The sequence below is a fragment of the Schistocerca serialis genome, chromosome 5 (assembly GCF_023864345.2).
Source record: "Schistocerca serialis cubense isolate TAMUIC-IGC-003099 chromosome 5, iqSchSeri2.2, whole genome shotgun sequence".
Taxonomy (NCBI): Eukaryota; Metazoa; Arthropoda; class Insecta; order Orthoptera; family Acrididae; genus Schistocerca; species Schistocerca serialis.
The window spans coordinates 145489720-145516818 of NC_064642.1; the positions used below are offsets into that span (position 1 = coordinate 145489720).

The 27099-nt window shown below is 38.5% G+C and overlaps 1 protein-coding gene across 1 annotated transcript in view; it reads right to left on the bottom strand.

Annotated features, from left to right (window-relative positions):
• Nucleotides 1-15753: 15753 nt before the first annotated feature.
• The window catches only part of LOC126481811 (uncharacterized), a 49468-nt gene continuing 38122 nt past the window's right edge, over nucleotides 15754-27099 (bottom strand). The window contains exon 4 of the mRNA XM_050105767.1: nucleotides 15754-15989. Within this exon, the coding sequence (XP_049961724.1) occupies nucleotides 15754-15989 (236 nt within the window). The remainder of the gene's footprint in view (nucleotides 15990-27099) is intronic.

A 27099-nucleotide genomic window follows, 5' to 3' on the forward strand; every position in this document is an offset into this window, starting at 1 on the left:
CCCCTAGTGAGATAAGCCTCTACATCCTTACATTTGACCTCTAGCCATCCCTGCTTAGCCATTTTGCACTTCCTGTCTATCTCATTTTTTAGACGTTTGTATTCCTTTTTATTCCACATTACCAGGTGCAGATATTAATAGTGACCACAACTTACTTATGGCAGAAATAGAAATAAGAATGAAAAAACTGAAAAAGGCGACAATGGTGAAGAAGTGGGATCTAGAGAAGATAAGGTCCAACAAAGAACAAATTACAGAAATGCTGTCTCGGGACTTTCTAAACACATTAAGAGACAAAGAAGCACCTGATAATGCCAACGAGTACTGGAATATGCTGAAAGAAGGAATCATTAAAGCAGGACAGCAAAATATAGGATATGTAAAAGGGAAAAGGTCAAAAAAACCATGGGTCACACAAGAAATGATTTCCAAGATGGAGGAGAGAAGAAAATTGAAAAACAAGAACACTGAAGATGCAAGAAAGATATACCAAAGGTTAAATAATGAACTGCGAAGAGAAACAGAGCAGTCTAGGAAAAAATGGCTAAAAGAGGAATGTGATGAAATTGAAGAACTGGACAGGAAGGGAAGGTACGACTTACTATACAACAGAGTAAAGACTATGACATGGGAACAAAACAGAGCAGGAAGTGCTACTATGGAAATTTTGAGTAAAGACGAAGAGGTAGTGTACAAAGATCGTGACGATGTCCTCCAGATATGGGAAGAATATATAAAAGAGCTATATGACACAAATAGCAAACCAGAAACTCTGGAACTTGAATCACACAACAGTGTAAGTGATGAAGGAAAAGGACTGACCATCATAATGGAAGAAGTAAAGTCTGCCATTGCTGCAATGAAAAATAGCAAAGCAGTAGGTACAGATACAATACCGGGAGAAATAATAAAATGCTTGAACCACAATGGAATAAGAGAAATATTGAGGTTATGTAATAAAATATATGACAGTGGTGAATGGCCTGAGGACTTTTTGACAACAGTAATGATTCCATTACCGAATAAAGAAGGAACCAAGAAATGCAGCGAGCACAGGACAATCAGCCTCATTTCACATGCAGCCAAAGTGATGTTAAGAATAATTAATAAAAGACTTGAAAAAGTAATAGAGGAGAATCTCGGCGAGGAGCAGTTTGGCTTTAGACGGAATACGGGCACCAGAGATGCAATAGGGCTCCTACGAATCTTGGGAGAAAGGTTTATTGAAAATGGAAGAGACCTATATATGTGCTTCATCGATTTACAAAAGGCATTTGACAATGTGGTTTGGGACAAGCTGGCGACTATTAGGAGGGAAAAGAAAGTGGACTGGAAAACCAGAAGACTTATAAACTCATTATACCTTAATCAAAAAGTTTCAGTTAAAGTGAGAGGAGAAAGTACAAACTGGATCAGACTAGGGAAAGGAGTAAGACAAGGATGCTGTTTATCACCTACTCTTTTCAACCTGTACTTGGAAGATATGATTGACCAATGCTCATTAGATGACAAAGGAGTAGAAATTGGAGGAAGAAGAGTAGGGTGCTTGAGATTTGCTGATGACATGGTCCTTCTAGCCACAGGGGAAAAAGAATTACAGGATTTGGTGGACACCATTGCAACTAACGGAAAAAAATATGGAATCAAAATTAACACAAATAAAACAAAAGTATTGGCAATAGGAGGAAATAAGGAAATAAAAATTGTGCTGAATGGAGAAGCACTAGAACAGGCGCAAAATTTTAAGTATCTTGGAAGCAGGATAGACACCGACTGGAAGTGCACCACAGAAATTAAAACAAGGATAGCAATGGCAAAAGAGGCGTTTTATAAGAAAAGGAGAATCTTCTGCAGCGGTCTGGACAGAGAACTCAGAAAGAGACTCATAAAATGTCTTGTATGGAGTGTTCTTCTATATGGTGCTGAAACATGGACTATGAGGAAAAAAGACACAGAAAGGCTGGAGGCTTTTGAGATCTGGACATGGCGGAAGATGGAAAGAATAAGTTGGATGGACAGAGTAAAAAATGAAGAGGTACTGAGAAGAGTGGGAGAGAAAAGACAGTTATTAGATGTAATAAAGAGAAGAAAAAGAAATTGATTGGGCATATATTAAGAAAGAATGACGGACTGATAAAAACAGTTTTAGTAGGTTATGTAGAAGGGAAAAGGAAGCGAGGAAGGAAGAGATTCCAGATACTGGATGACATGATGGACGGTACAACATACAGCAGCCTTAAGAAGGAAGCAATGGATCGCAGAAAATGGAGAGGCAAAGGACCTGCTAATATAGCAGATAACTGATGATGATTCCTTTTTGCCTGCTTCACTTACTGCATTTTTGTATTTTCTCCTTTCATCAATTAAATTCAGTATCTCTTCTGTTACTCAAGGATTTCTACTAGCCCTCATCTTTTTACCTACTTGATCCTCTGCTGCCTTCGCTATTTCATTCCTCAAAGCTACCCATTTTTCTTATACTGTATTTCTTTCCCCCATTCCTGTCAATTGTTCCCTTATGCTCTCCCCGAGACTCTGTACAACCTCTGGTTCTTTCAGTTTATCCAGGTCCCATCTCCTTAAATTCCCACCTTTTTGCAGTTTCTTCAGTTTTAATCTACAGTTCATAACCAATAGATTGTGGTCAGAGTCCACATCTGCCCCTGGAAATGTCTTACAATTTAAAACCTGGTTTCTAAATCTCTGTCTTATCATTATATAATCTATCTGAAACCTTCTAGTATGTCCAGGGTTCTTCCATGTATACAGCCTTCTTTCATGATTCTTGAACCAAGTGTTAGCTATGATCAAGTTATGCTCTGTGCAAAATTCTACCAGGCAGTTTCCTCTTTCATTTCTTAGCCCCAATCCATATTCATCCACTATGTTTCCTTCTCTCCCTTTTCCTACTCTCGAATTCCAGTCACCCATGACTATTAAATTTTCATCTCCCTTCACTACCTGAATAATTTCTTTTATCTCATCATACGTTTCATCAATTTCTTCACCATCTGCAGAGCTAGTTGGCATATAAACTTTTACTACTGTAGTAGGCATGGGCTTCGTGTCTATCTTGGCCACAATAATGCATTCACTATGCTGTTTGTAGTAGCTTACCTGCACTCCTATTTTTTAATTCATTATTAAACCTACTCCAGCATTACCCCTATTTGATTTTGTATTTATAACCCTGTATTCACCTGACCAAAAGTCTTGTTTCTCCTGCCACCGAACTTCACTAATTCCCACTATATCTAACTTTAACCTATCCATTTCCCTTTTTAAATTTTCTAACCTACCTGCCCGATTAAGGGGTCTGACATTCCACGCTCCGATCCGTAGAAGGCCAGTTTTCTTTCTCCATAACGACGTCCTCTTGAGTAGTCCCCGCCAGGAGATCTGAATGGGGGACTATTTTACCTCCGGAATATTTTACCCAAGAGGATGCCATCATCATTTAACCATACAGTAAAGCTACATGCCCTCGAGAAAAATTACAGCAGTAGTTTCCCCTTGCTTTCAGCAGTTCACAGTACCAGCACAGCAAGGCCATTTTGGTTAGTGTTACAAGGCCAGATCAGTCAATCATCCAGACTGTTGCTCCTGCAACTACTGAAAAGGCTGCTGCCCCCCTTCAGGAACCACACGTTTGTCTGGCCTCTCAACAGATACCCCTCCATTGTGGTTGCACCTACGGTACAGCCATCTGTATCGCTGAGGCACGCAAGCCTCCCCACTGATGGCAAGGTCCATGGTTCATGGGGTTAATTTTCAATATGACTGTAAAATGACTTGTTCTACATCATGACAATTTATCGTGCAAAATGATCCATAGAACATGAAAAGTAACTAATTTAAAGCAAATTGCCAGTCCCAGAGCACTTTGAAATCTTATCAAGATCTGACTGAATATTTACGCAGCTTCTTTCAGACAGTACTTCATCATAGGTAACTGCATCATCTTCAAAAAGGCTGATTTTACTATTAGTATTGTCTGCAAGGCCGTTAATAGACAACATGAACAGCAAGGGTCCCAACGCACTTCCCTGGGGCACACCCAATGTTACTTCTACTTTTGACAATGACTGTCCAATGTAGAAATAACTTATAAAAGCCCAGGAGCTAACTCACTACAAATAATAAACTTTAGCTGTGCTCCTGCAGTCAAATAGTCAAAGCATTGACCAGAATTGTGAATTAATAAAATACACATGAATATTAAATACAAGATAAATAATTAATTTAATAGAAAGGATTCCATCAAATGTCTGTAATTGACACAGACGACAGAATTATGTTGAACAATGTTTATTCAAGAAAATACAACTCAAGTAAGTGGAAAGTGGTCCTATGATATCCAAATAAATTGCTGACAGCAAATTACCTTATCAAATGTAGTAAAGTTGTGTTGCAAGCATTATGATAATGGTAGTAGGAACTCCCAGCTAAATAGCCATCAAAGACTTGTGAAAACTAAGACCATTTTGTGATCACAATACACTAAATATTTGCTAGCTAAAAATAGTTTAGAGCTTAACTAGATGATTTACAAATTAATGTGAGAGATAATGAATAGAAACTCGTACTCTGTGTGTTCTCAATTCCATAATGCAACTGGAAAAAGTAGGAGCATTATAGTGACTGTTCATTGCCCAGAATAAATCACCTATATGGCCAAACCACACACATTATGACAGTCAAGTCTGCTTTCTTCTAGCATAAATGTAAAAAGTGTCCAGAATCTTTTCCTTGAGTGCAACACCTGAAAAGTGTCTGTCTCCACTTGACTTCAACAATGTTCCACTACTGTCTGCTTTTCCATTGGCTGAAGGCCATCTTGACCAAAAATACATCATTCTTAAGTTCTACAGACATGGTTTGACTCAGCCTGACCACTTCCAGCATTAAACTAATATATTTGAACAGTATTTAAATAAAGAAATGTTGTAAACATTTGGTCACAATCAGACCATATGTCTGCTTGATAGAACTGTCTTTTGGTTCTCATTTCAACAGTCGTGTCAGCTAACCACACGATTGGCCAGTTCTTACATTACCATGATTTTGTATTAGCAATTTTAACCAATAGTGAAATAAATAACTGGCAAAAATGGTACACATTCATTAAATAAATACACAAGTATGACAAGGTATGAGGTATTTGTGATGTGTCCATTTGTTGTGTTATTGTGGAGATTATGGTGTTCTGAGAGAGAGAGATGTATAAAGAGAAGGATAGGAGTTGTCATAAATCAATAAATACATGATGTGATCAAAAGTGTCCACACACACCCAAAAACATACAATTTTCATATTAGGTGCATTGTGCTGCCAGGTACTCCATATCAAAATTCTCAGTAGTCATTAGACATCATGAGAGAGCAGAATAGGGAGTCCACGGAACTCATGGACTTCAAACGGTGGTCAGGTGACTGGGTGTCACTTGTATCATACGTCTGTACGTGAGGTTTCCACACTCCTAAACATCCCTAGGTCCATTGTTTTCGATGTCATAATATAGTGGAAATATGAAGGGACACATATAGCACAAAAGCGTACAGGCCAACCTCATCTGTTGACTGAGAGAGATTGTCGACATTTGAAGAGGGTTGTAATGTGTAATAGGCAGACATCTATCCAGACCATCACACAGGAATTCCAAATTGCATCAGGATCCACTGCAAGTACTATCACAGTTAGGTGGGAGGTGAGAAAACTTGGATTTCATGGTTGAGCAGCTGCTCATAAGCCACACATCACGCCAGTAAATGCCAAATGCCTCACTTGGTGTAAGGAGCTTAAACACTGGATGATTGAACAGAGGAAAAACATTGTGTGGAGTGAAGAATCACGGCACATAATGTGGCGATCCAATGGCAGGGTGTGGGTATGGCAAATGCCCAGTGAACGTCATCTGCCAGCATGTGTAGTGCCAACAGTAAAATTCGGAGATGGTGGTGTTATGGTGTGGCCATGGTTTTCATGGAGGGGACTTGCACCCTTTGATGTTTTGCATGGCACTATCACAGTTCAGGCCTACATTGATTTTTTAAGCACCTTCCTGCTTCCCACTGTTGAAGAGCAATTTGGGGATGGCGATTGCATCTTTCAACATGATCGAGCACATGTTCATAATGCACAGCCTGTGGCGGAGTGGTTAAATGACAATAAAATCCCTGCAATGGACTGGCCTGCACGGAGACCTGACCTGAATCCTATAGAACTCCTTTGGGATGTTTTGGAATGCCAACTTCATGCCAGGCCTCACCAACCGACATCCATACCTCTCTTCAGTGCAGCATTCCGTGAAGAATGAGCTGCCATTCCCCAAGAAACCTTCCAGCATCTGACTGAATGTATGCCTGCGAGATTGGAAGCTGTCATCATGGCTAAGGATGAGCCAACACCCTACTGAATTCCAGCATTACTGATCGAGGCCGCCACAAACTTTTAAGTGATTTTCAGCCAGGTGTCCACATACTTTTGATCACTTAGTGTAAAATAGACAGAAATACTTAGCTTTCAGGGATGACAGCTTTGGTGCAATCCTATCAACTAAGATATCTTTTGGTGAAATGCTTGAAGTGTTTAAAAATAGTTAATTCAAAGGTTCATCATGAACCTGTAAAATATTTACTTTTGTAGTTTTGAAGATACTGAAAATATTGTTATATAAGTGGATGTGCTTCATTTTTCTGAGATCACAGGTGTATTCAGATTTGCTTTATTATTTGATTGTGATTTTTGTCGTATTTCTAAGTGCTGTAAGATGCGATCTTTCAGTTTGTCTGACACTCCACCATTGCTGGTGGACCAGCAATAGCAAGGAAAGCGTTTCTGAAGAAGAGAAATTTGTTAACATCGAGTATAGATGTAAGTGTCAGGAAGTCGTTTCTGAAAGTATTTGTATGGAGTGTAGCCATGTATGGAAGTGAAACATGGATGATAAATAGTTTGGACAAGAAGAGAATAGAAGCTTTCGAAATGTGGTGCTACAGAAGAATGTTGAAGATTAGATGGGTAGATCACATAACTAATGATGAGGTACTGAATAGAATTGGGGAGAAGAGGAGTTTGTGGCAGAACTTGACAAGAAGAAGAGGCCGGTTGGTAGGACATGTTCTGAGGCAGCAAGGGATCACAAATTTAGCATTGGAGGGCAGTGTGGAGGGTAAAAATTGTAGAGGGAGACCAAGAGATGAATACACTAAGCAGATTCAGAAGGATGTATTCTGCAGTAAGTACTGGGAGATGAAGAAGCTTGCACAGGATAGAGGAGCATGGAGAGCTGCATCAAACCAGTCTCAGGACTGACGACCACAATAACAATAACAACAACAACAACAACAACAACTTTGCAAATTAATTTGTACATCTATTTGTACTCTTAACATCACCATATAATCCCCCCCCCACCCCCTCCACCCCCCTACCCACCCACACTTTCAAAATGAAAACACTGATTGAGTTAGCAATTCCTACCTACCACCTATTACACATTACAAACATAGAAATTCTTCTACAGAATCGGAGTAGTTGTCAAGAAGAAACTTTTTTCAATTTATTTTCAAATTTTACCTAGCTATCTGTTAGACATTTTTGTTACAGTGTTGTGCACCTCTCTCTGTCCTAAAAACAACCTTAACGTTAAGTAATGAATGTCATTTTTTCTTCTAGTATTGTAATTATGTACCTCATTGTTCCTTTTTAACTGTAGTGGATTATTTACAACAAACTTCATGAGGAAATAAATATACTGTAAAGCAGTAGTCAGAATAGAATTGGAAGGAGAATCAGCATTGGTCATATTTTTTTGTTTTATTATCTGCAAAATCGATTTTTGGTCACTTAGTGACCATCCATTGGTTGGCTATACCATCAATCCCATAAAACTTCAATTTATCTATGAGTCTACTATGATTCACACAGTCAAATGTCTTGGATAGGTGATAGAAAATATGTACTGGTCCTATTTTGTTATTTAATCCTAGTAATATGTGGTGTGTGAACATGTAAATGGCATTCTCAGTACAGCCAGCCTTCTGAAACCCAAACTGTGATTTGCTGAGGTAGTTACTGATATCTCTCTTATCACCTTTCTTAAAGAGCATTTTAACAATGACATATTTTAGTCTTTCTGGAAAAATGCCTTGAGTTAGCAATGCATTACATACTTCAGACAATACCAGACTTATTATATGGGAACAAATCGTTAGTACTCTACTGGAAACACCATCAAAACCAGAAGTGCTTTTGTCCTTGAGAGAATGTATGACTGTCTTAATTTCAGAAGTAGAAGTTGGTGTTACATTCATATGATGAAGTGACTCTCATAAAATTACATCAACATATTGCTGTTATCTTTCTCTTGACCTGTTGGTCCCTATGCTTTCTACTGTGTTTAAGAAATGATTATTAAATACATTTACTACCTCCGACTTCTTGTTTATAGCCCATCCATTCAATTAAATAGTAATGTTACCCTCTTCTGTGGTTGATTGTCCTGTTTCTTTGTTCACTATACTCCATATTGCCTTAACTCTGTTGGCAGACATACTGATTTCTGCCATTATGTGCATATTTCTTGATTTTTTAATAACCTTTCTTAGTAATGCTGAGTGTCTTTGTATTGCGCAACTACTGCAGGGTCTCTACTTGTTCTTACCAAAAGATACTTTTCTCTTTTCCTTACACAAAACGCTTTAATTCCCTTAGTGATCCATGCCGCCCTTCCCCCCCCTTTTTTTTACATGGCTGTTTAATGTCCCCTCTGATTAGCTTATGCAGAAAGCTATTTTCAAATACTAATATGAATTTATCATGGAATAGATTAAATTTTGTATTGGCATTTGGTTCTTTATAAATTTCATCCCAGGTTATTTCTTGTAAACTACTCTTAAAAACATTTGATGATTCTGACTGATTTCCACTGAGGTGTATCCACACTGTAAGGCATTATGTCATTTATCCTGACTAACTGTGCACCATGATCAGAGAGAGCATTCGTTACTGGGTAAACAGTTATTTTCTTGCTTTGTGCCTCATCAAAGAAAACATTATCGATTAAGGACCTACTGTCTTTATCCACTTATGTTGGAAAGTTAACTACTGAAAGCAAGTTGTAGGATCCAGATAAGATTTCCAGGTCAGGGTTTGTTGAATCCATGGGAGTGTGTCACAGAGATTTTGAAGGAACTGAACTGGAAGACTCTTGAAGATATATGTGAACTATACCAAGAAAGTCTATTAACAAAGTTTCAAGAACCAGCTTTAAATGATTATTCAAGGAATACGTTACAATGCCCTGTGTATTGCTCACATAGAAATTGTGAGGATAAGATTAATTACTGCATGCACAGAAGCATTCAAACAATCACTGTTTCTGTGCTCCATACATGAATGGAACAGGAAGAAACCCTAATAACTGGTACAATGGGATGTATCCTCTGCCTTGCACCTCATGGTGGTTTGCCAAGTACAGCTGTACATGTAGATTAAGTCATCTAAATGCAAGCTATGTTAGACTCTGATTGCCTGCATATGTTGTAGGTATGCAGTAAATGGACATTTAAAAAAAAAAAAGAAAGAGCATAGCACTTGCAGATGTGTAGCAATGGCAAAACTGCCTATGGGAGCATTAAGAGTCCTATAGCGAAGTTGTCCCTTCTCCCTCAGCAGTAAAACAGTGGTGTGTCCCCATTTTGGTATATATGTTACTGGCCAAACCCGATTTTAGGATGAACTAGTTTCGCCTAGGTCACACTCATTCATCCTGTTACCGAGAGGATAAAATAGTTTAGCCTAGGTTGAATTTACATGCTTTAGGATAAACTGGTATGTCCTAGTCTGAACTAGTTTCACCTAGTTTGTATCTTCTATAAGCTTTTCAAAGTAAACTGAATAAAGGCACAGAAATAACATAGTCAATATGATTCATTAAAGTTATTTATTAACTAATCAGAAATTTCACATCTGTCATTAGATCAACTTACATATACCCATCCACAGAAATCACCTTATCTGCATTTTGCTTATTTACTTATTTTTGCAAGGTTTACTTTGGGGACACTTAGAATTGCAGAGTATTTTGTTTTTCTTACACTTGTATTTGTTTTTGTACAGTTTTTCATGCAACTGCATTTCACAAAGCTTTGCCCAGATCTAACAGAATGTTTTGTGGCTGCGGTCCTTAAAGGTACTTCAGTATCCTGGTTAATATCTCCCACATCTAAAAACTTTTGAATGCAGACTTTGAAATTGGTTCTTAAAAAATTAAAGAAGTTACAACAAATATGGAAAATTTTAATAAAATTATGCCTGCAATAAAGTTTTTGAAGTACACCATGTTTGGTGCCAACTTTGTAGAGGCCCTCATCAGTCTCTTGAAGTATTACTCCAATTATGTTTCAAAGGTCACCTCTGCCTTTATCTACATCTAGGATAGGTATGGTTACGTTGTCCCCCATGTCAGAATTTTTCTAACATTTTGAATGTTGTTTGTGTCAATTTTCACAATGTTATCATCATCACTGTCTTTGTACTGTTCACTACTGCTGTCATCTTCAATAGCCTTCATTAGGTCATCTTCGTCCTGAAAATCATTTCTGATTTCTTGAGGCAACGAGGCAGTTGAAAGTCCTACTCTGGGTTCGATTCCGAATAATGCTTTGTAAGGTGATTGTTTTATGCCAGAGTGGTAAGCTCAGTTTTTCATGAATTGGACATACCTTAGTCCTTCCAACCACTTCGTCAAACTGCTGTCCTTTAACAAAGAACTTATATTTTCAATGTCTTTGTTGGCACGTTCAACAGAACCCCGACTTTGGCTGTTCCTGTATTTTCAGTTCTGACCAAAGATTTGAGAGTTCACTTATAACAATACTGACAAATCTCTGCCATTATCAGATTGATGAATGCACGGCACCCCTACAGTTAGGAGTATGTCATTCAAATGATAAGCCACTTCTCCAGCCCTCTTTGGTGTTAACACATGAAGGAGAACAAATTTTGTGAGATGGTCCTCATAAACTCGAATGAATTTTAAATTCCTGTCTGATTGCGTTTGGAAATCAATCAAATTGAAATGGAATCTGCTCTTCATTTCTGAATGGACAATTAATTGGCTTTGAAATGAGCCCTCTTTTCTATTTTGTCTTCTTTTGTTGACAAACATCACACATTGATAAATAGAGGTATATCATTTCCTTTGTGATATGGAATATTTTTTTGATGTCTTGGCTAACATCCTATCGTAACCACCATGAACCACAACAACATGAGCTGTGTCAATCACATCATAAAGTTCATCAGCTGGAACAACATATTTTATATTCCCTTCACACTGTACAATGAGTTTTTCACATCACCAGCTTTCAAAACAGCAATCGTTTCAGTCTTCTTTTTTGTAATGATGTTCTTTTTACCAATTTTTCCGTGTCTTCTACTTGTTTAACCAAATCTGCATATTCGTCTACTGATAACACATTATAATGAGAACACTTTTTGTTTTCATTCTGCAAAATTTCCTCCAGAAAGAAACTTTTCTCTCCACAGCTTCTGATTGGCTTGTCTACTACACGAAGGCTCATCCATGATGAAATGCCTCACAGTAATTATACTAGGATTATAATAAAGTCTTTTAAACAAAACCAGCAACTTAACACGCACACTCATCGATGCAAAATACCATTCAAAACAAAGAACAGTGCAAGCAAAGAGTGTTTGAGAGGTGCGAGGGGGCAAGCCAGAGATGATTTGGGGATTCCCCGTTCGTACAGGCAGCGATGAGCATTCCGACTAAGCAAAATTAGACTAGGACGTACCAGTTTATCCTAAAGCATGTAAATTCTGACTAGGATTTGACCTAGGCTACACTGTTTGATCCCATTGGTAACTGGATGAACGAGTTTGACCTATGTGAAACTTGTTCATCCTAAAATCGGGTTTGGCCAGTAACATACACACCAAATCGCTCATTCTCAAATTACACTTTAACGTAGTCAACTCTTACCTCACAACCTTAGGTTACAAAACGATAAATAATTCCTTGCAGACTGACTTGCCAGCATAATTTTTTTTAACGGTTTTATTGTATCTTATACGTTAGTGTCTTTCATACTTCATATCCCTTGATATCGTATATAGTAATTTTTGTTTTGTTTTCTGTGACTTTGACTTAATGCTTTCTCATTTTGCTGTTTTGTTTGCTATAATGGTCATATAAACCTCCTGGTCGTTAGCACCTTACAGTGTAAGGTTATACTGTTATTTGTGTATGCAATTTTGAGCGTATGCTATTGATAATTATATGAATATTTTGTAGCTTTGATCATATTAGGTCAGCTTTGTTTCTTGTTGGGTGTGCCACCTGTTAGTTTAAATACCTGCGATTACTACTTATGAGACAGCTCATTTATAACAATTTTTTAAAACGAGAAGACTCATTTTACATTGAGAGTATGCCGAGTTCTTTGTCTCTTGTCACTCCTAGCGACACACTGTTTCTCTGCCACAACCTAAGTCTGCCTTTTATACTACAAAGGATACCTTCTGTCTATCCACTGAGTCAGCTAATTTATGGAGCAATATAGGGGGTGAAGAAAAATGCCACACTTGGCAGTCGGCATGCGATTTCTCATCACAGTTCAAGACAAAAGTGTATCTAGCAAAACCTAATTCCATCAATATGTATAATAGAAATGAGACTTAAAACATGAGGCTCTGGCAATGCCGTATCTGTGTGCAGCCTGTCCTAGAACAGCTAACATGAATTATGCGCTGTCCTGGAGTTTTCTCATTAGTCCAATGAGATCAGGCAATGCTGCAGGAAACAATACACAGACTCGCTGATGTTCAGGTCATGTTCATGCCAAACATTTCTTTCTTTTTTTCTCTCAGTTTAAGCATCAAATTGATCCAGTTTACATCTCCACATTGCAGTATCCTGAGTATTTCTTTCTGTTATTGTTGCCTTTATTTAAACATTAAGACATAACACAAACTTCTTACAGATGTAAACAACCACTCTGTTTCACCCATGACACAAATAAAGCCAATAGAAAATAATATAGGCTACTGCAACATGATCTGTATCCCATGAGATACAAAAAACACATAAGTAGGCTACACTAGATTACACATTATACTACGCACAATAATTGCATTCTGTACGCTTGACAACTAGGCTTATCTTCACAGTTCTGGTACATTCATGTATGAGGAACATTCACTTTAAGATGTGTTCAAAGTGACCACCTCACAGTTGCAAACATTTTGCCACTCGCTGGATAGTACTTTGCTGGAACCTATACAACATACCTGAATCCACCGTTTGCTGAAGTGGCATGCATGTGAGCCATTAGGTCGGGTACATCCATGGGTGGATTACTATAAAAGTGTTCCTGTAAGTGCCCCCTAATGAAAATTAGTGGATTAAGGACTGAGGAATGTGGAGGCCAGAACATTGGGCCTAAATAAACAATCCATATTACTGGAAACACTTCATTTAAATAGTTAGGCGTGTTCATTCCAAAGTGTGGTGTTGCACCTCCGTGCTGAAACCATAGCTGTTGCCAAACACCAAGGGAACATTTTCTAATGTGTCAGGCAAATTACTGCAAAGAAATGCACGATACTGAGGCGCATTCAACTTGTCTAGCAATATGTAAGGCCGCAAAAGCACACCTCCCATGATTCAAGCCCACAGGTTTATGCCAAAGTGTGCCTTTCAAGTCATATTCATGGATGATGCCTGTTGTGTTCTGACCAATAGTGGCTGTTGTGGTGGTTGAAAATACCTTCACGAGTGAAGCTATATTCGTCAATCTGTATCACGTTATTTATAAAATGTTCCTTGTCTTCCACTTCACGCAAAAGCCAGTCACAAAACTGTATCGTCAAATAGGGTCTTCTGGCCACTGGAGTTGAGTTAGAGTATCATGATATGGATGCAGTTCTTCATCGAGCAAAACTTCAACAACCAGTATTTGAGACAACTGGAACTGCTTTGCCACATCACGGGTACTTTGCACTGAGAAGATTGGTAAACAGTTTTAAGAACTGCATCCTCTGTGGATTATGTCTATTCCTTGGATAACTTCCATCCATTACTTGTATATGGAGATTAACAGTTTCCTGAAGGTGTTGCTCCAGACAACAAGGAACGTTCTTATCACAATGGTGCCCCTAAGGGTACCATGCAGCAGCAGCATGAGCAGCAGCGCCGCCACCAGCAGCAGCTTGGTTATCGATGCACCCTGCAGCAAAAGCATATCGACATATTCATCGTCTGTCTGCTCCACCTGGAACCTGTGCTACATGAACTGGACAGGAACAGTTATGGTTGTGGTTGTGCACCGTATGGTTAGTAGACATATGCATGCACTTTAATGGATCCACTGTCATGTGACAAAACGATGTCCTGCTTATAAACAATGAGACCTAGGAGCAGATGTCTAAAATATTAAAACAGGACCTTATGAGGATTGAAAACCTAGCTCCATGGTGGATGTGGTTGTGATGTCCCAAAGCCTATGCAATGAGATATAATGGCTGATATAGTAGTGCAGGGTGATATACGTCATTCTGTAAATTCTGATGCACTGCATGATGTAACTGTGTTGTCAGTCCTCGTTTTCATATGTGTATTTTCAAAATGTACCTGATCTGATTTTGATAAATAAACTTTTGTCATTAATCTGGATGAGGAACTGTATGCTGGCCCCTTAGTGCTACATTTTTTCTTCAGCCTGTATTGTGCTTACAAGTAGGAGCCACACATTTTAACTTAAAGAGGCTACAGTAGACACACAAAAATGAAACATTTTGTGTCAAGTGTCCGTCCATTACTAGCAATTTGTTAGTATTTTTAACAAACTTGCCACTGGTCATTACAAAATATATAGGTCTCGTCAACATCAGCATTAGCCAGATGAGCTTTCCTCATATCTTGTTTGATTTACGTTATTGGAATTCATTCGCAAATCCTTTAAGGTGATATTCCTGAACCTAATCAACTCAGCGGCCCGACATTGTTTTCCAAACAAGAAAACAGGACCTGTGTGGTGAGTGTATAACCAATAACCAACAGCTAACAGCCAATTTAGGGCTGTTAGTAGGCAGGGCCAATAAGGCTGCAATTATTTTGGCATTATCATACTTCTGCGCGATAACCTCGAAGCAGTTTCTAGGTTTCCTGATGTGACGTGTTTTAACATGTACTTCGCTTCACTTTGCACAGTAGAATTGAAGTAACAGAATTTCTGTACATCATCAGTTCAGTTATAATTTACAATAAAACTAAAAAAAGGCATCCCTGTATAATGACCACTTAAGGTAGTCCCCTTTGAAACCAACAGCTATTAAATGTCTAACTTTCGAAGAGCTAACATTGCTTGACGAATTCAGTGATTCCACAGATTGTGACAGGTGAGCATGTCTTTTCATTAAAGCTTCCACACTATATTCTAAGAGTCTTAGTAATCGTCAAATTCCAATGTATCCTTGCTGTGATCCATACATTCATTTTCAGTTTCTTGTGTGCTCCTGCTGATTCAAAAGTTACCGTAATCCATATCCCAAGTAGACCCATAATTTCAGCTCAACCAATTTGATGGCAGGACTATCAGCAGTTTGCTCAAAACTTCCCATCCACAAGAGAGTGGCCCTTGTTTAATCAGTCCTGTTCTCTCACAACAATACATTTTGTGTGTGAGTAGATGACAGGCAGCCAGCAGTTGCACTTACCGGCTGCAATCAGTACAGCAGGGCACTATGATTTGGAACAGCAGTGACATCACTGAGCCAGTAGCTGGCACTGTCTGGTACTGCAGTCTCAAGGGCAAACTTTCCGTGGGAATACATTGAGATGTAATAGAAGACGGTGCCTTTCCTCCTCGTCATGAGGAACACTGCTGTTAAGGCTGTTGGTTCTGGACAAGCCTTCAACTCCTTGCAGCACTTAAAAGATGGAACCAAAACCATGTGCAGTTCTTTAAAACACACACATGTGCATATGCAGCTATTTCTGGTGTGCACTGTACTCAGTTCAGAAGATCAAAAAATGTCTCCAGAAGTGTTCACTTGCAGGTCTGTGGTACACATCTGCTGATCACTGCATATTCATACCACTTGTCTGCACTGAGCAGACAGACAGGCTGCTCTAGGTAGGTGCACATGAATAGATTTATAAACTTCCCCGACAGGGAAGCATGCCATAGTGAAAAGGCTGACCTGAACAGTTACTAGCCAGAATAATAAGTGTTGCAGAAATGAGAGATCGGTCTGACGGAGGAGATAGAGAAGATCCAAAGAAGAGCGGCGCGTTTCGTCACAGGGTTATTTGGTAACCGTGACAGCGTTACGGAGATGTTTAATAAACTCAAGTGGCAGACTCTGCAAGAGAGGCGCTCTGCATCGCAGTGTAGCTTGCTCGCCAGGTTACGAGAGGGTGCGTTTCTGGATGAGGTATCGAATATATTGCTTCTCCCTACTTATACCTCCCGAGGAGATCACGAATGTAAAATTAGAGAGATTAGAGCGCGCACAGAGGCTTTCAGACAGTCGTTCTTCCCGCGAACCATACGCGACTGGAACAGGAAAGGGAGGTAATGACAGTGGCACGTAAAGTGCCCTCCGCCACACACCGTTGGGTGGCTTGCGGAGTATAAATGTAGATGTAGATGTAGAACATAGCTACTGGAGAAGAAAATTTATTTGTGATGGAGGACTGGAATTTGATAGCAGAAAAATTAAAAAGAAGAAAATATCTGGAGAACATGAATTAGGAGAAAGGAATGAAAGGGAAGCCACATGGTAGAATTCAACCCAAAGCACAATGTAATGATTTCAAACTGAAAGTAGATAATGTAAGAGCAATGAGATGGATAAAATGATTGAACCAGAGGTTGTCTAGATATTGACTGAAACAGAGGGAAGGAACGCAAAAGAAAATGAAAGGGTAGCTTTGAGAGTTGGATCAGTGATTGCAGCAGAGGCAAAACTACAAGGCCTAATAGAAAAACATTGGATAGTACATAAAATACTCAAATTTAATTGATGAAAGTAGAAAATATAAGCAGGAATGATTGAAATATAAATGCAAATCTATAGAAGCATGCATGGTCATTGAAAAGACAGATGCTACATAAAGGAAAATTGATGAGAATTTTAGAGAAAAGAGCAGCACCTGCATAAATAGCACGAGCTAAAATGTCAAGACAGTGCGAAGCAAAGAAGTGTAGGCTGGAAAGAAGCATTCCACAGGGCATATCGTGATTAATGGCACACAGTTGAAAGTACACGATACTAGAAGCAAGAAAGTCCAGTAAACATGAGCTCTAAAATGCATAGCTTAAGAGCTACGAGCACCGCATTGTCGCTGCTGTGAAATATCTCCTCTACTGAAGAAGTGCTCATAGCTCTTTATGGATGCATTTCAGAATCCACGTTTACTAGACTTTTTTGGTTCGACTATTCTGTATTTTCAACTGAATGCCTTTACACCATTAATTATGAAATACCCTGTATAGACAGGCTATGATTATAATGGAAAGAAACTTGAAGAAAATTTATGGAAAGGAAAGAAGACAGAGCACTCAAAAACTTCAGTCAAAAGAAGTCTCCTACAGTAGACAACATTCCCTTAGCATTATTGAGATCCTTGGGGAGCCAATTATGACAAACAGATTTCACCTGGTGTACAAAATATGAGACAGGCTAAATATGCTAAGACTTCAAGAAGGATGTAATAATTCCAGTTCCAAAAAAGGGAGCTGTTGACAGGTGTGAATATTATTAAACAATCAGTTAAATAGGTCATGGCAGCAACATGCAAGGACAGATTACTTACAGAAGAATGGAAAGACTGGTAGAAGCCGACCTTGGGTTGCTGCCTGCCAGCCTACCTATTTAGGTCAGGACTGCACTCACATTTATGAATGTTACATGAACTTAAAACATGGAATGGAAAGTCATGATAATTTAAATAATATTGCATAAATTTAACAACCCACTGGATATTGGAGGTGTTTCGTCATTGACAGGCACAAAAACAAGACTGAAAACTGCTGATTTTTAGATGAGTCCTTTTTTGAGCTAGGGCATGCAAGCAATGCTAGGACTGTGATTTGGCAGGTAGACTGGATTGAAATGGTGTGACGGGTGGAGTGGGTTAGAGGAGAAAAGAGATGGGGGGTGAGTGGGCGTTAGGGGGAGAGGCAACATAGAATTGCAGGAGGGAGAAGCAGCAGGTGCATGGGTTAACAACAACAACAACAACAACACAAATGCACCTAACTGGTGAGTGTGTACAGTGCAGAATGACAACAACATGGGAGAGTGGATTGGGAGGAGGTGACAGAACAAAGGATGAGAATACTGCCAGGAAGAGATGTGGGTGCAGGGTATTAGTGAAGACTGAGGACAGGACGATTAAGGAAATCAAGTGTGTGATGAAAAGAATCACACTGATTACCTGATAAGTCTTCCGTCAACTGCCTGTCTGCTCCACATACATGCACCACTGTAGTGATCCCGTCACCAAAGTTCAGTATCACCCCAGAATCTTTCCCCTGTATCCATCTCTCTCCTCACCCCACACATTACTATTTCATTTTTGAGGGATAGCTATACAGACAAACTTGCGGCTTGGCCATGGGCAACTGAATGGCACCCTCTTATACCAATCTGTTTATAGGCAATCTAGAGGTACCCTTCCTTGCCTCCAAAAATCCCTTGTCTGGTTCACAAGGAGACTTCACGGCAATCATAATTTTATAATTTTTTAAATATTTATGGTATGCAAAGTACAGAACTCAAATATCAATTGCTCAAAGCAGTTTCACATAGCTCTAAAAAATTCTAGCAAATCAACTTGAAGTTATCCGAGTGTCTTTAATATCCCAAAGTGAGACCGTTTTTTTTCGATAGGCAGCATAAGTCTGTGGCAGAACCAACACTTGTCACATGAGGGGAGGGGAGGTTGAGGTGTTTTCCTGTTGTGGATTGATTTAAGTGATCGATACAATGTGAGATGCCAAGTCGTTACTTGTTCTCTGTAATAACAGTTGCTTTCTTTTCCAAATTTCCTGGTCACCATCTCTTTTTCTCTTGATGTTGCGGTCCTGCTTGGCAGTGCCAAGTATCTGACTTATTTCCCAATTGTAGAGGGGTGAGGAGTATAAGAAAGCTTCCACATTTAAACAACTCACTACAAAATCACAAAACATTGCTTCTCAATTCTTTTATATTCAATTACGTTCTCAACTCACAACAACTGATAATTTAAAAAGCTTTTCAGACATCATGTTCATACGTGATACTTCATCTGTACTGAAGAGAGCATGGCATAGAGTCTCTGTAACATTTTTATTTAGTGCTCAGCCACTGTCGACAAGCCCCTTTCTTCTTTGAAATCCACAGCACCTCCAAAGCACGACTACAAAGTGCGACTGACGCCTCACTGGCCAGACCAAATTACACATCCACCGTTGCTTTCTGCAATGTGCCTGCATTTTTCTTTCTCATATCTACACACAAATTCCAACAAACCCAGACACAGTAGATGCTCTTTATGCCATTAGTAATTAAAGTCACGTTTTTCACATGCAGATCTTTTATCAGTCTAGTAAAAGGAAAGTGAGACTTGTTGATATGTTTTATAGCAACATGTACCACTACAGGGTTGGTTCGATTCCTAGCCAATGCAAATTTTTAAACAAAGGTACATGTTCTATGATCATTTCTGTGAAATGTACAATACATAAAGATGGAAAGAAAAAAAAATTGTCTTTTAGACTGGCAATAGCTGGATCGTTTATCTCATTTCACTCATCATCATCATCATCATCATCATCATCATCATCACCATTATTATTATTTCTTTACTTTCTCAGACGTTAAGTCTGGTTAAAAATGGAAAGTGACGCGGACCTTGATCAAGCGTCACTTCCTTTTAACTGTACGGTATATGTTATATTGCATTTAGGAACTTTCGGGTAATTGAACATGTATCAATAATTAGGGATTTCTGTAGTTGTATATATAAGTTAGGATGTAGCTGTATTGCATTGATGTACTGGTGGATATTGTGTGGTATGACTCCCGTAGTTGATAGTATAATTGGTATAATGTCAACTTTATCCTGATGCCACATGTCCTTGACTTCCTCAGCCAGTGGGATGTATTTTTCAATTTTTTCTCCGGTTTTCTTTTGTATATTTGTTGTATTGGGTATGAATATTTCGATTAGTTGTGTTAATTTCTTCTTTTTATTGGTGAGTATGATGTCAGGTTTGTTATGTGGTGTTGTTTTATCTGTTATAATGGTTCTGTTCCAGTATAATTTGTATTCATCATTCTCCAGTACATTTTGTGGTGCATACTTGTATGTGGGAACATGTTGTTTTATAAGTTTATGTTGTAAGGCAAGCTGTTGATGTATTATTTTTGCTACATTGTCATGTCTTCTGGGGTATTCTGTATTTGCTAGTATTGTACATCTGCTTGTGATGTGATCTACTGTTTCTATTTGTTGTTTGCAAAGTCTGCATTTATCTGTTGTGGTATTGGGATCTTTAATAATATGCCTACTGTGATATCTGGTGTTTATTGTTTGATCCTGTATTGCAATCATGAATCCTTCCGTCTCACTGTATATATTGCCTTTTCTTAGCCATGTGTTGGATGCGTCTTGATCGATGTGTGGCTGTGTTAGATGATATGGGTGCTTGCCATGTAGTGTTTTCTTTTTCCAATTTACTTTCTTCGTATCTGTTGATGTTATGTGATCTAAAGGGTTGTAGAAGTGGTTATGAAATTGCAGTGGTGTAGCAGATATATTTATATGAGTGATTGCTTTGTGTATTTTGCTAGTTTCTGCTCGTTCTACAAAGAATTTTCTTAAATTGTCTACCTGTCTCTAATGTAGGTTTTTTATATCGATAAATCCCCTTCCTCCTTCCTTTCTGCTTAATGTGAATCTTTCAGTTGCTGAATGTATGTGATGTATTCTATATTTGTGGCATTGTGATCGTGTAAGTGTATTGAGTGCTTCTAGGTCTGTGTTACTCCATTTCACTACTCCGAATGAGTAGGTCAATATTGGTATAGCATAAGTATTTATAGCTTTTGTCTTGTTTCTTGCTGTCAATTCTGTTTTCAGTATTTTTGTTAGTCTTTGTCTATATTTTTCTTTTAGTTCTTCTTTAATATTTGTATTATCTATTCCTATTTTTTGTCTGTATCCTAGATATTTATAGGCATCTGTTTTTTCCATCGCTTCTATGCACTCGCTGTGGTTATCCAATATGTAATCTTCTTGTTTGGTGTGTTTTCCCTTGACTATGCTATTTTTCTTACATTTGTCTGTTCCAAAAGCCATATTTATATCAATGCTGAACACTTCTGTTATCTTTAGTAATTGGTTGAGTTGTTGCTGCCAGTAGTTTTAGATCATCCATGTATAGCAGATGTGTGATTTTGTGTGGGTATGTTCCAGTAATATTGTATCCATAATTTGTATTATTTAGCATGTTGGATAGTGGGTTCAGAGCAAGGCAGAACCAGAAAGGACTCAATGAGTCTCCTTGGTATATTCCACGCTTAATCTGTATTGGCTGTGATGTGATATTATTTGAATTTATTTGGATATTAAGTGTGGTTTTCCAATTTTTCATTACTATGTTTAGGAACTGTATCAATTTAGGATCTACTTTGTATATTTCCAATATTTGTAGTAACCATGAGTGGGGTACACTATCAAAAGCTTTTTGGTAATCAATGTATGCGTAGTGTAGCGACCTTTGTTTAGTTTTAGCTTGATATGTCACTTCTGCATCTATTATCAGTTGCTCTTTACATCCTCGAGCTCCTTTGCAACAGCCTTTTTGTTCTTCATTTATAATTTTGTTCTATGTTGTATGTGTCATTAATTTCTGTGTAATGACTGAAGTTAATATTTTGTATATTGTTGGTAGGCATGTTATGGGGCGATATTTATCTGGGTTTGCTGTGTCTGCTTGATCTTTAGGTTTCAGATAAGTTATTCCATGTGTAAGTGTATCAGGGAATGTGTATGGGTCTGCAATGTAACTGTTAAATAATTTATCTAAAAACACAGATGATGTGACTTACTGAACGAAAGTGCTGGCAGGTCGATAGACACACAAACAAACACAAACATACACATGAAATTCAAGCTTTCGCAACAAACTGTTGCCTCATCAGGAAAGAGGGAAGGAGAGGGAAAGACGAAAGGATGTGGGTTTTAAGGGAGAGGGTAAGGAGTCATTCCAATCCCGGGAGCGGAATGACTCCTTACCCTCTCCCTTAAAACCCACATCCTTTCATCTTTCCCTCTCATTCCCTCTTTCCTGATGAGGCAACAGTTTGTTGTGAAAGCTTGAATTTCATGTGTATGTTTGTGTGTCTATCGACCTGCCAGCACTTTCGTTCGGTAAGTCACATCATCTGTGTTTTTAGATATATTTTTCCCACGTAGAATGTTTCCCTCTATTATATTCATATCATATGTTAAATAATTTAGTTAGATGTGAATGTGTTGAGGTGAATTTCTTTAGCCAGAAATTTGCTATTTTATCTTTTCCAGGGGCTTTCTAATTGTGAGTAGAATTAATTGCTTGGGTGACTTCATGTTGCAAGATTATCATTTCAGGCATTTGTGGTATCATCTTGTATGTATCTGTTTCTGCTTGTATCCACCGTGCATGTCTGTTATGTTGTACCGGGTTTGACCATATGTTGCTCCAGAAGTGTTCCATGTCTGTTATGTTTGGTGGATTGTCTATTTTAATGTGTGTGTTATCTATTGTCTGGTAAAATTTCTTTTGGTTTGTGTTGAATATTTGGTTTTGTTTCCTTCTATTTTCACTTTTTTTGTATCTTCTAAGTCGTTTGGACAATGCTTGTAATTTCTGCTTCTTTTCACCTAATTGCTGTATCACTTCTTGTTGTGAGATTTTACTTAACCTTTTTCGTTTTTTTTCTGACATTTCATTTCTTATAAATTGTGTTAGCTGTCTGATGTCTTTTCTCAGTTTTTCTATTCTGATCTGTAGCCTGTGTTGCCATGCTGGTTTTGTGGGTTTCTTCTGTGTGTTGGTTGGTTCTGATCTCTGCCTAGTGTGTATATTTAGTGTAGTGAGTGCTCCTACATAAACCAGTAGTTGTAACTCTTCCATAGTTGTGTTGTCATTTATTTTGTCATTTTGTTGTCATTTATTTTATTATTATTATTATTTTCATTTTTCCTGTTGACTTGGAGTAGCTATGTCATTTAAATATACAGTTCATCAAACGTGCTAATTAACACATATCTTTCATTTTATGAAAAATGCATTTCATCTTATTGCTAATTATGTTTTGCATACAAAATCCAGTAACTTTTGTGAATATAAATCCTTAATTACCAATATTTTATAAAATATCATAAAAATTAAAAATAATTTCAAAAATTAATTTCTTTAATCTCCTTGTATTTCATACTTCACGGAAATGCTCATGGAACAAGCACTTTTGTTCATAATTTACCACATCTGGGAATCAAACCCAGGCCACCCACGTGGCACAGGAGTATTCTACCCCACAGCTACACAGGCCATTGAAAAGTGGGAAAATCGACATTGATTTAGAGTATTAAAGACATTCAGAAAACTTCAAAGAGAATTTTTGAGAGTTGCACAACCTGCTTTGGATGATTGAGTTTTGAAGATGTACCATAAATATACAAACACCCAGTTGGTGTGTGCTCTCCATGTCAGATTCATTGATGATATCCTTAAGACCTGCACCCTGGGCCAAGAGACCCTATCCTCTTACCTCCACAGGCTGTACAAGTTCTCTCCCAATTGTTTCACTTGATTCAACTCAGCCTTAAGTGTCACCTTCATAGACGTTGATATCTCTCTCTCTCTCTCTCTCTCTCTCTCTCTCTCTCTGATGGTTCCATCCACACTTCTGTTCATATTAAGCCCACTATACGTCAACAATATCTGTTTCTAGGAATTCCTTACCTCCAACTTGGCCTCATCATCCTTCCCCAGGTCTGTTCCCAAGAACTCAAACCTCTTAACTGAATAAATAACAGCCATCTGCAACCTCAAGACAGACTGGATCTAATCACCATCCCTTCAGACAAAGGCTTCACAACTGTTGTGATGAATTGAAGTGATCCCTCCCCCCTCCACATGTCCACTTTTCACTTCCTAACATCCACAAACCTAACAATCCTGGATGCACATTGTGTTCCCACTGAGAGAATGTCCAGTCTAGTTGACTGACATACCTACCAACTGCTTGTAGACCAGCCTCTCATATTAAAGAAACAAACCGTTCCCTTCACTAACTGTCCACCACCCCACTACCATCTGGATCCCTATTTGTCACAGCCAATTACATTCTTACACATAACTATTACTCCTTTCAGGAGAAGATAAAGATAAACACACAGTGAGAAAGAAACGTCTGAAATGACAGTCTTTCACTTACTCCAACATCAGTTGCATAGACCCACACAAACACACTGTCTCACTGGCCTTAGTACAACAGAGAGGTTTGAAATGTGCTATGTGTAGGATTAAAACAAAACTAAAACCATAGAAGAGCGGAAAGAACAGCATGTGGAAATGTGACTGGGTGATCACTTACGAAAGAATTTTGGGTAACTCAGTCACCCAGTTAACACATTACAAGCATCTCCCTAAAATTTTAAGAACCACATTGGACACATCACAAAACAGTAAAAGTCTAAACACATTAGTTTCAAGGTCACTTAAAAACAGAGATAGCAGGTCTGCTGGCAAATCTGGTGCTTCCCTCTGGTCTTACAGTAAACCAGTCAAGTAAAATGTGACACACACTGACCCGTAAACCACAAGAACCACACATTGGAGCAAGAAGCATGCATCATAGATCTGTGGCCTACGCGAAGATGAGTAAGGAGGAAGTCATCCCATCTTCACATCAGAAAGGAAGTATGTCATAGCTACATCATGGGCTTCATTAGACACAGCTTATTATCAGTCTCTTCTGGCCACTCGTCTTCTCATCGACATATGACTTTGTACCGCAACAGCTAGGTGATAGCATGCAGGGGGATAGCACACTGAAATAACTGAGGATTACTACATGCCTCCTTGACTACTACATGCACCATTTCGTTTCCTGCAACACCTCAGCAGAAAGACACCACCTTCTCAATACACTGTAGCTGGAGGGAGGTGACATGGATATTTCAGACTACTTTATCTGCTGGGTACAAACGTTGTAGAGCGTGAAGCACATCCAGAGAATCTGAACCACTGATGAATTTAACACTAAGAAGATCTCATCTGTTCCAGTGCCCACAACACTGCATACAGTTCCGCGTCGAACACAGTAAAGTTTTGAGGCAGTCAGACTTTGAGGACATGATCAGGGAAAACAGCATAGCAACCAACAGACTCCCTGTTTCGACACACCTATAAAGACAGCTGCAGAATTGTGGTGCCCAGTTAAAATAGCAGAAAATAAAGCACAAAAACATATGCAGGAATGGAATCTCTCACGTACTACACAAAATCTAAAATCACCCTGGGCCTCTGCAGTAACCATGGTGGCTGGCAGTTAAAACCCTGGATTTGTGGCTGTACATGCTCTACGCCAAGTGACTCCAGCACACGCTGGCTAGCCCACTCCCCTCATGGTGGATAGCATCAATAATCTTTAGATAGGGCGGTCTCGCTGACCCGTACACTGTGCAGCCATAGTCTAGTTGTGAATGCACAAAAGCTTTATAAAACTGGAGGAGATGCGCCACGCCCATCTGCTCCCATTGAACTTCAGCTGAGGCACTTTATGATACTCTGTGCCTTCTGGGTTCTGGTTTTCTGATATCTCAGGTTCTAACATTTGCACGAATTAAAGTGTGAGTATGGGTCTGGGTTATACCAACTTATTCCCCCAACCACATTCCACTTCTTTACGAGATGACTTACTTGGGATTTGCAGCCACCCTTCTTTACTGGCTAGCCGGCTGCTGGATACTCTTCGGACTACTACTCTGTCGAATAGTGGTAGGTACAGGAAGTTTTAAGCATCTTTCTACTTATAAAATGAGTAGGCATACAAACTTTCCTTTTCGTCAGTTAACGATGTATTTGACTTTCATGCACAATATAATTCACACTTTCAATATACATATGTAACTTTCTTTTAGTACTGTCGAATATTAGAAACAAAATGAGCTACAGTTAAAAGAAAGTTGGATTGACTACTATGAATTTATTAAAATGATTCAGAAAACGTGTCTTGCCTCTACCAAGGCTGAGTCAAGAGTCTCCAAGAGCACTTTTTCAACTGTTCTCATTTTAATTAACAATAGTCACTGACACAATAAGCACAGAGCGGAATGTAAACTCCATGGTTCTTCCTTACACACCCACTAACACATCTATGGACTGCCCGACATGTACTTGACGGTGCCATTCGACCACCGCATCTACTTTCTTCCCGCGACTGATTTTAAACTTGCACACACAAACATGTGATGCACAGTAAGTAGGATTTTACCATCATATCTAGAATATCATGTGTTCAAGATGGTAGAAGGCTGAGTGGTTCTAGAATTTACAAAGAAATTCTCAAATCACTACATATCCTCCTCCTCCTCCTCCCCCTCCCCCCCTGATCAAACACAATATTTCATACATAATCATTATACAAGTAATATCACTCATAATAGCATTTCATATCTTAACAGTACACATTTTTTTTTTAACTGTATGTTTATATACATATCTATCCTTTGAGTAACTATTCTCTGTCCTCTCTTGCACAATCTTTAACTTACTTTTTCTCTGCTCTTTTTTTGCTTTACCTTGTTATTAAGACATGAGGATTTATTCGTTGTTTTAGTCAAATTTACTAATATTTAGGAATTGTGAGGATTCTTTTTCTTTTCTTTATTTCCTTTTTCAATCGAAAACTTCAGGTGTTTATGACACATGAGTAATCTATTTTCAATTCTAATCTTTTTGTACTACCTTTTTCCTAATATGTACTATTTTCATTGGTTGTAGCTTGGAGGAATTCTGGGCGAAACGA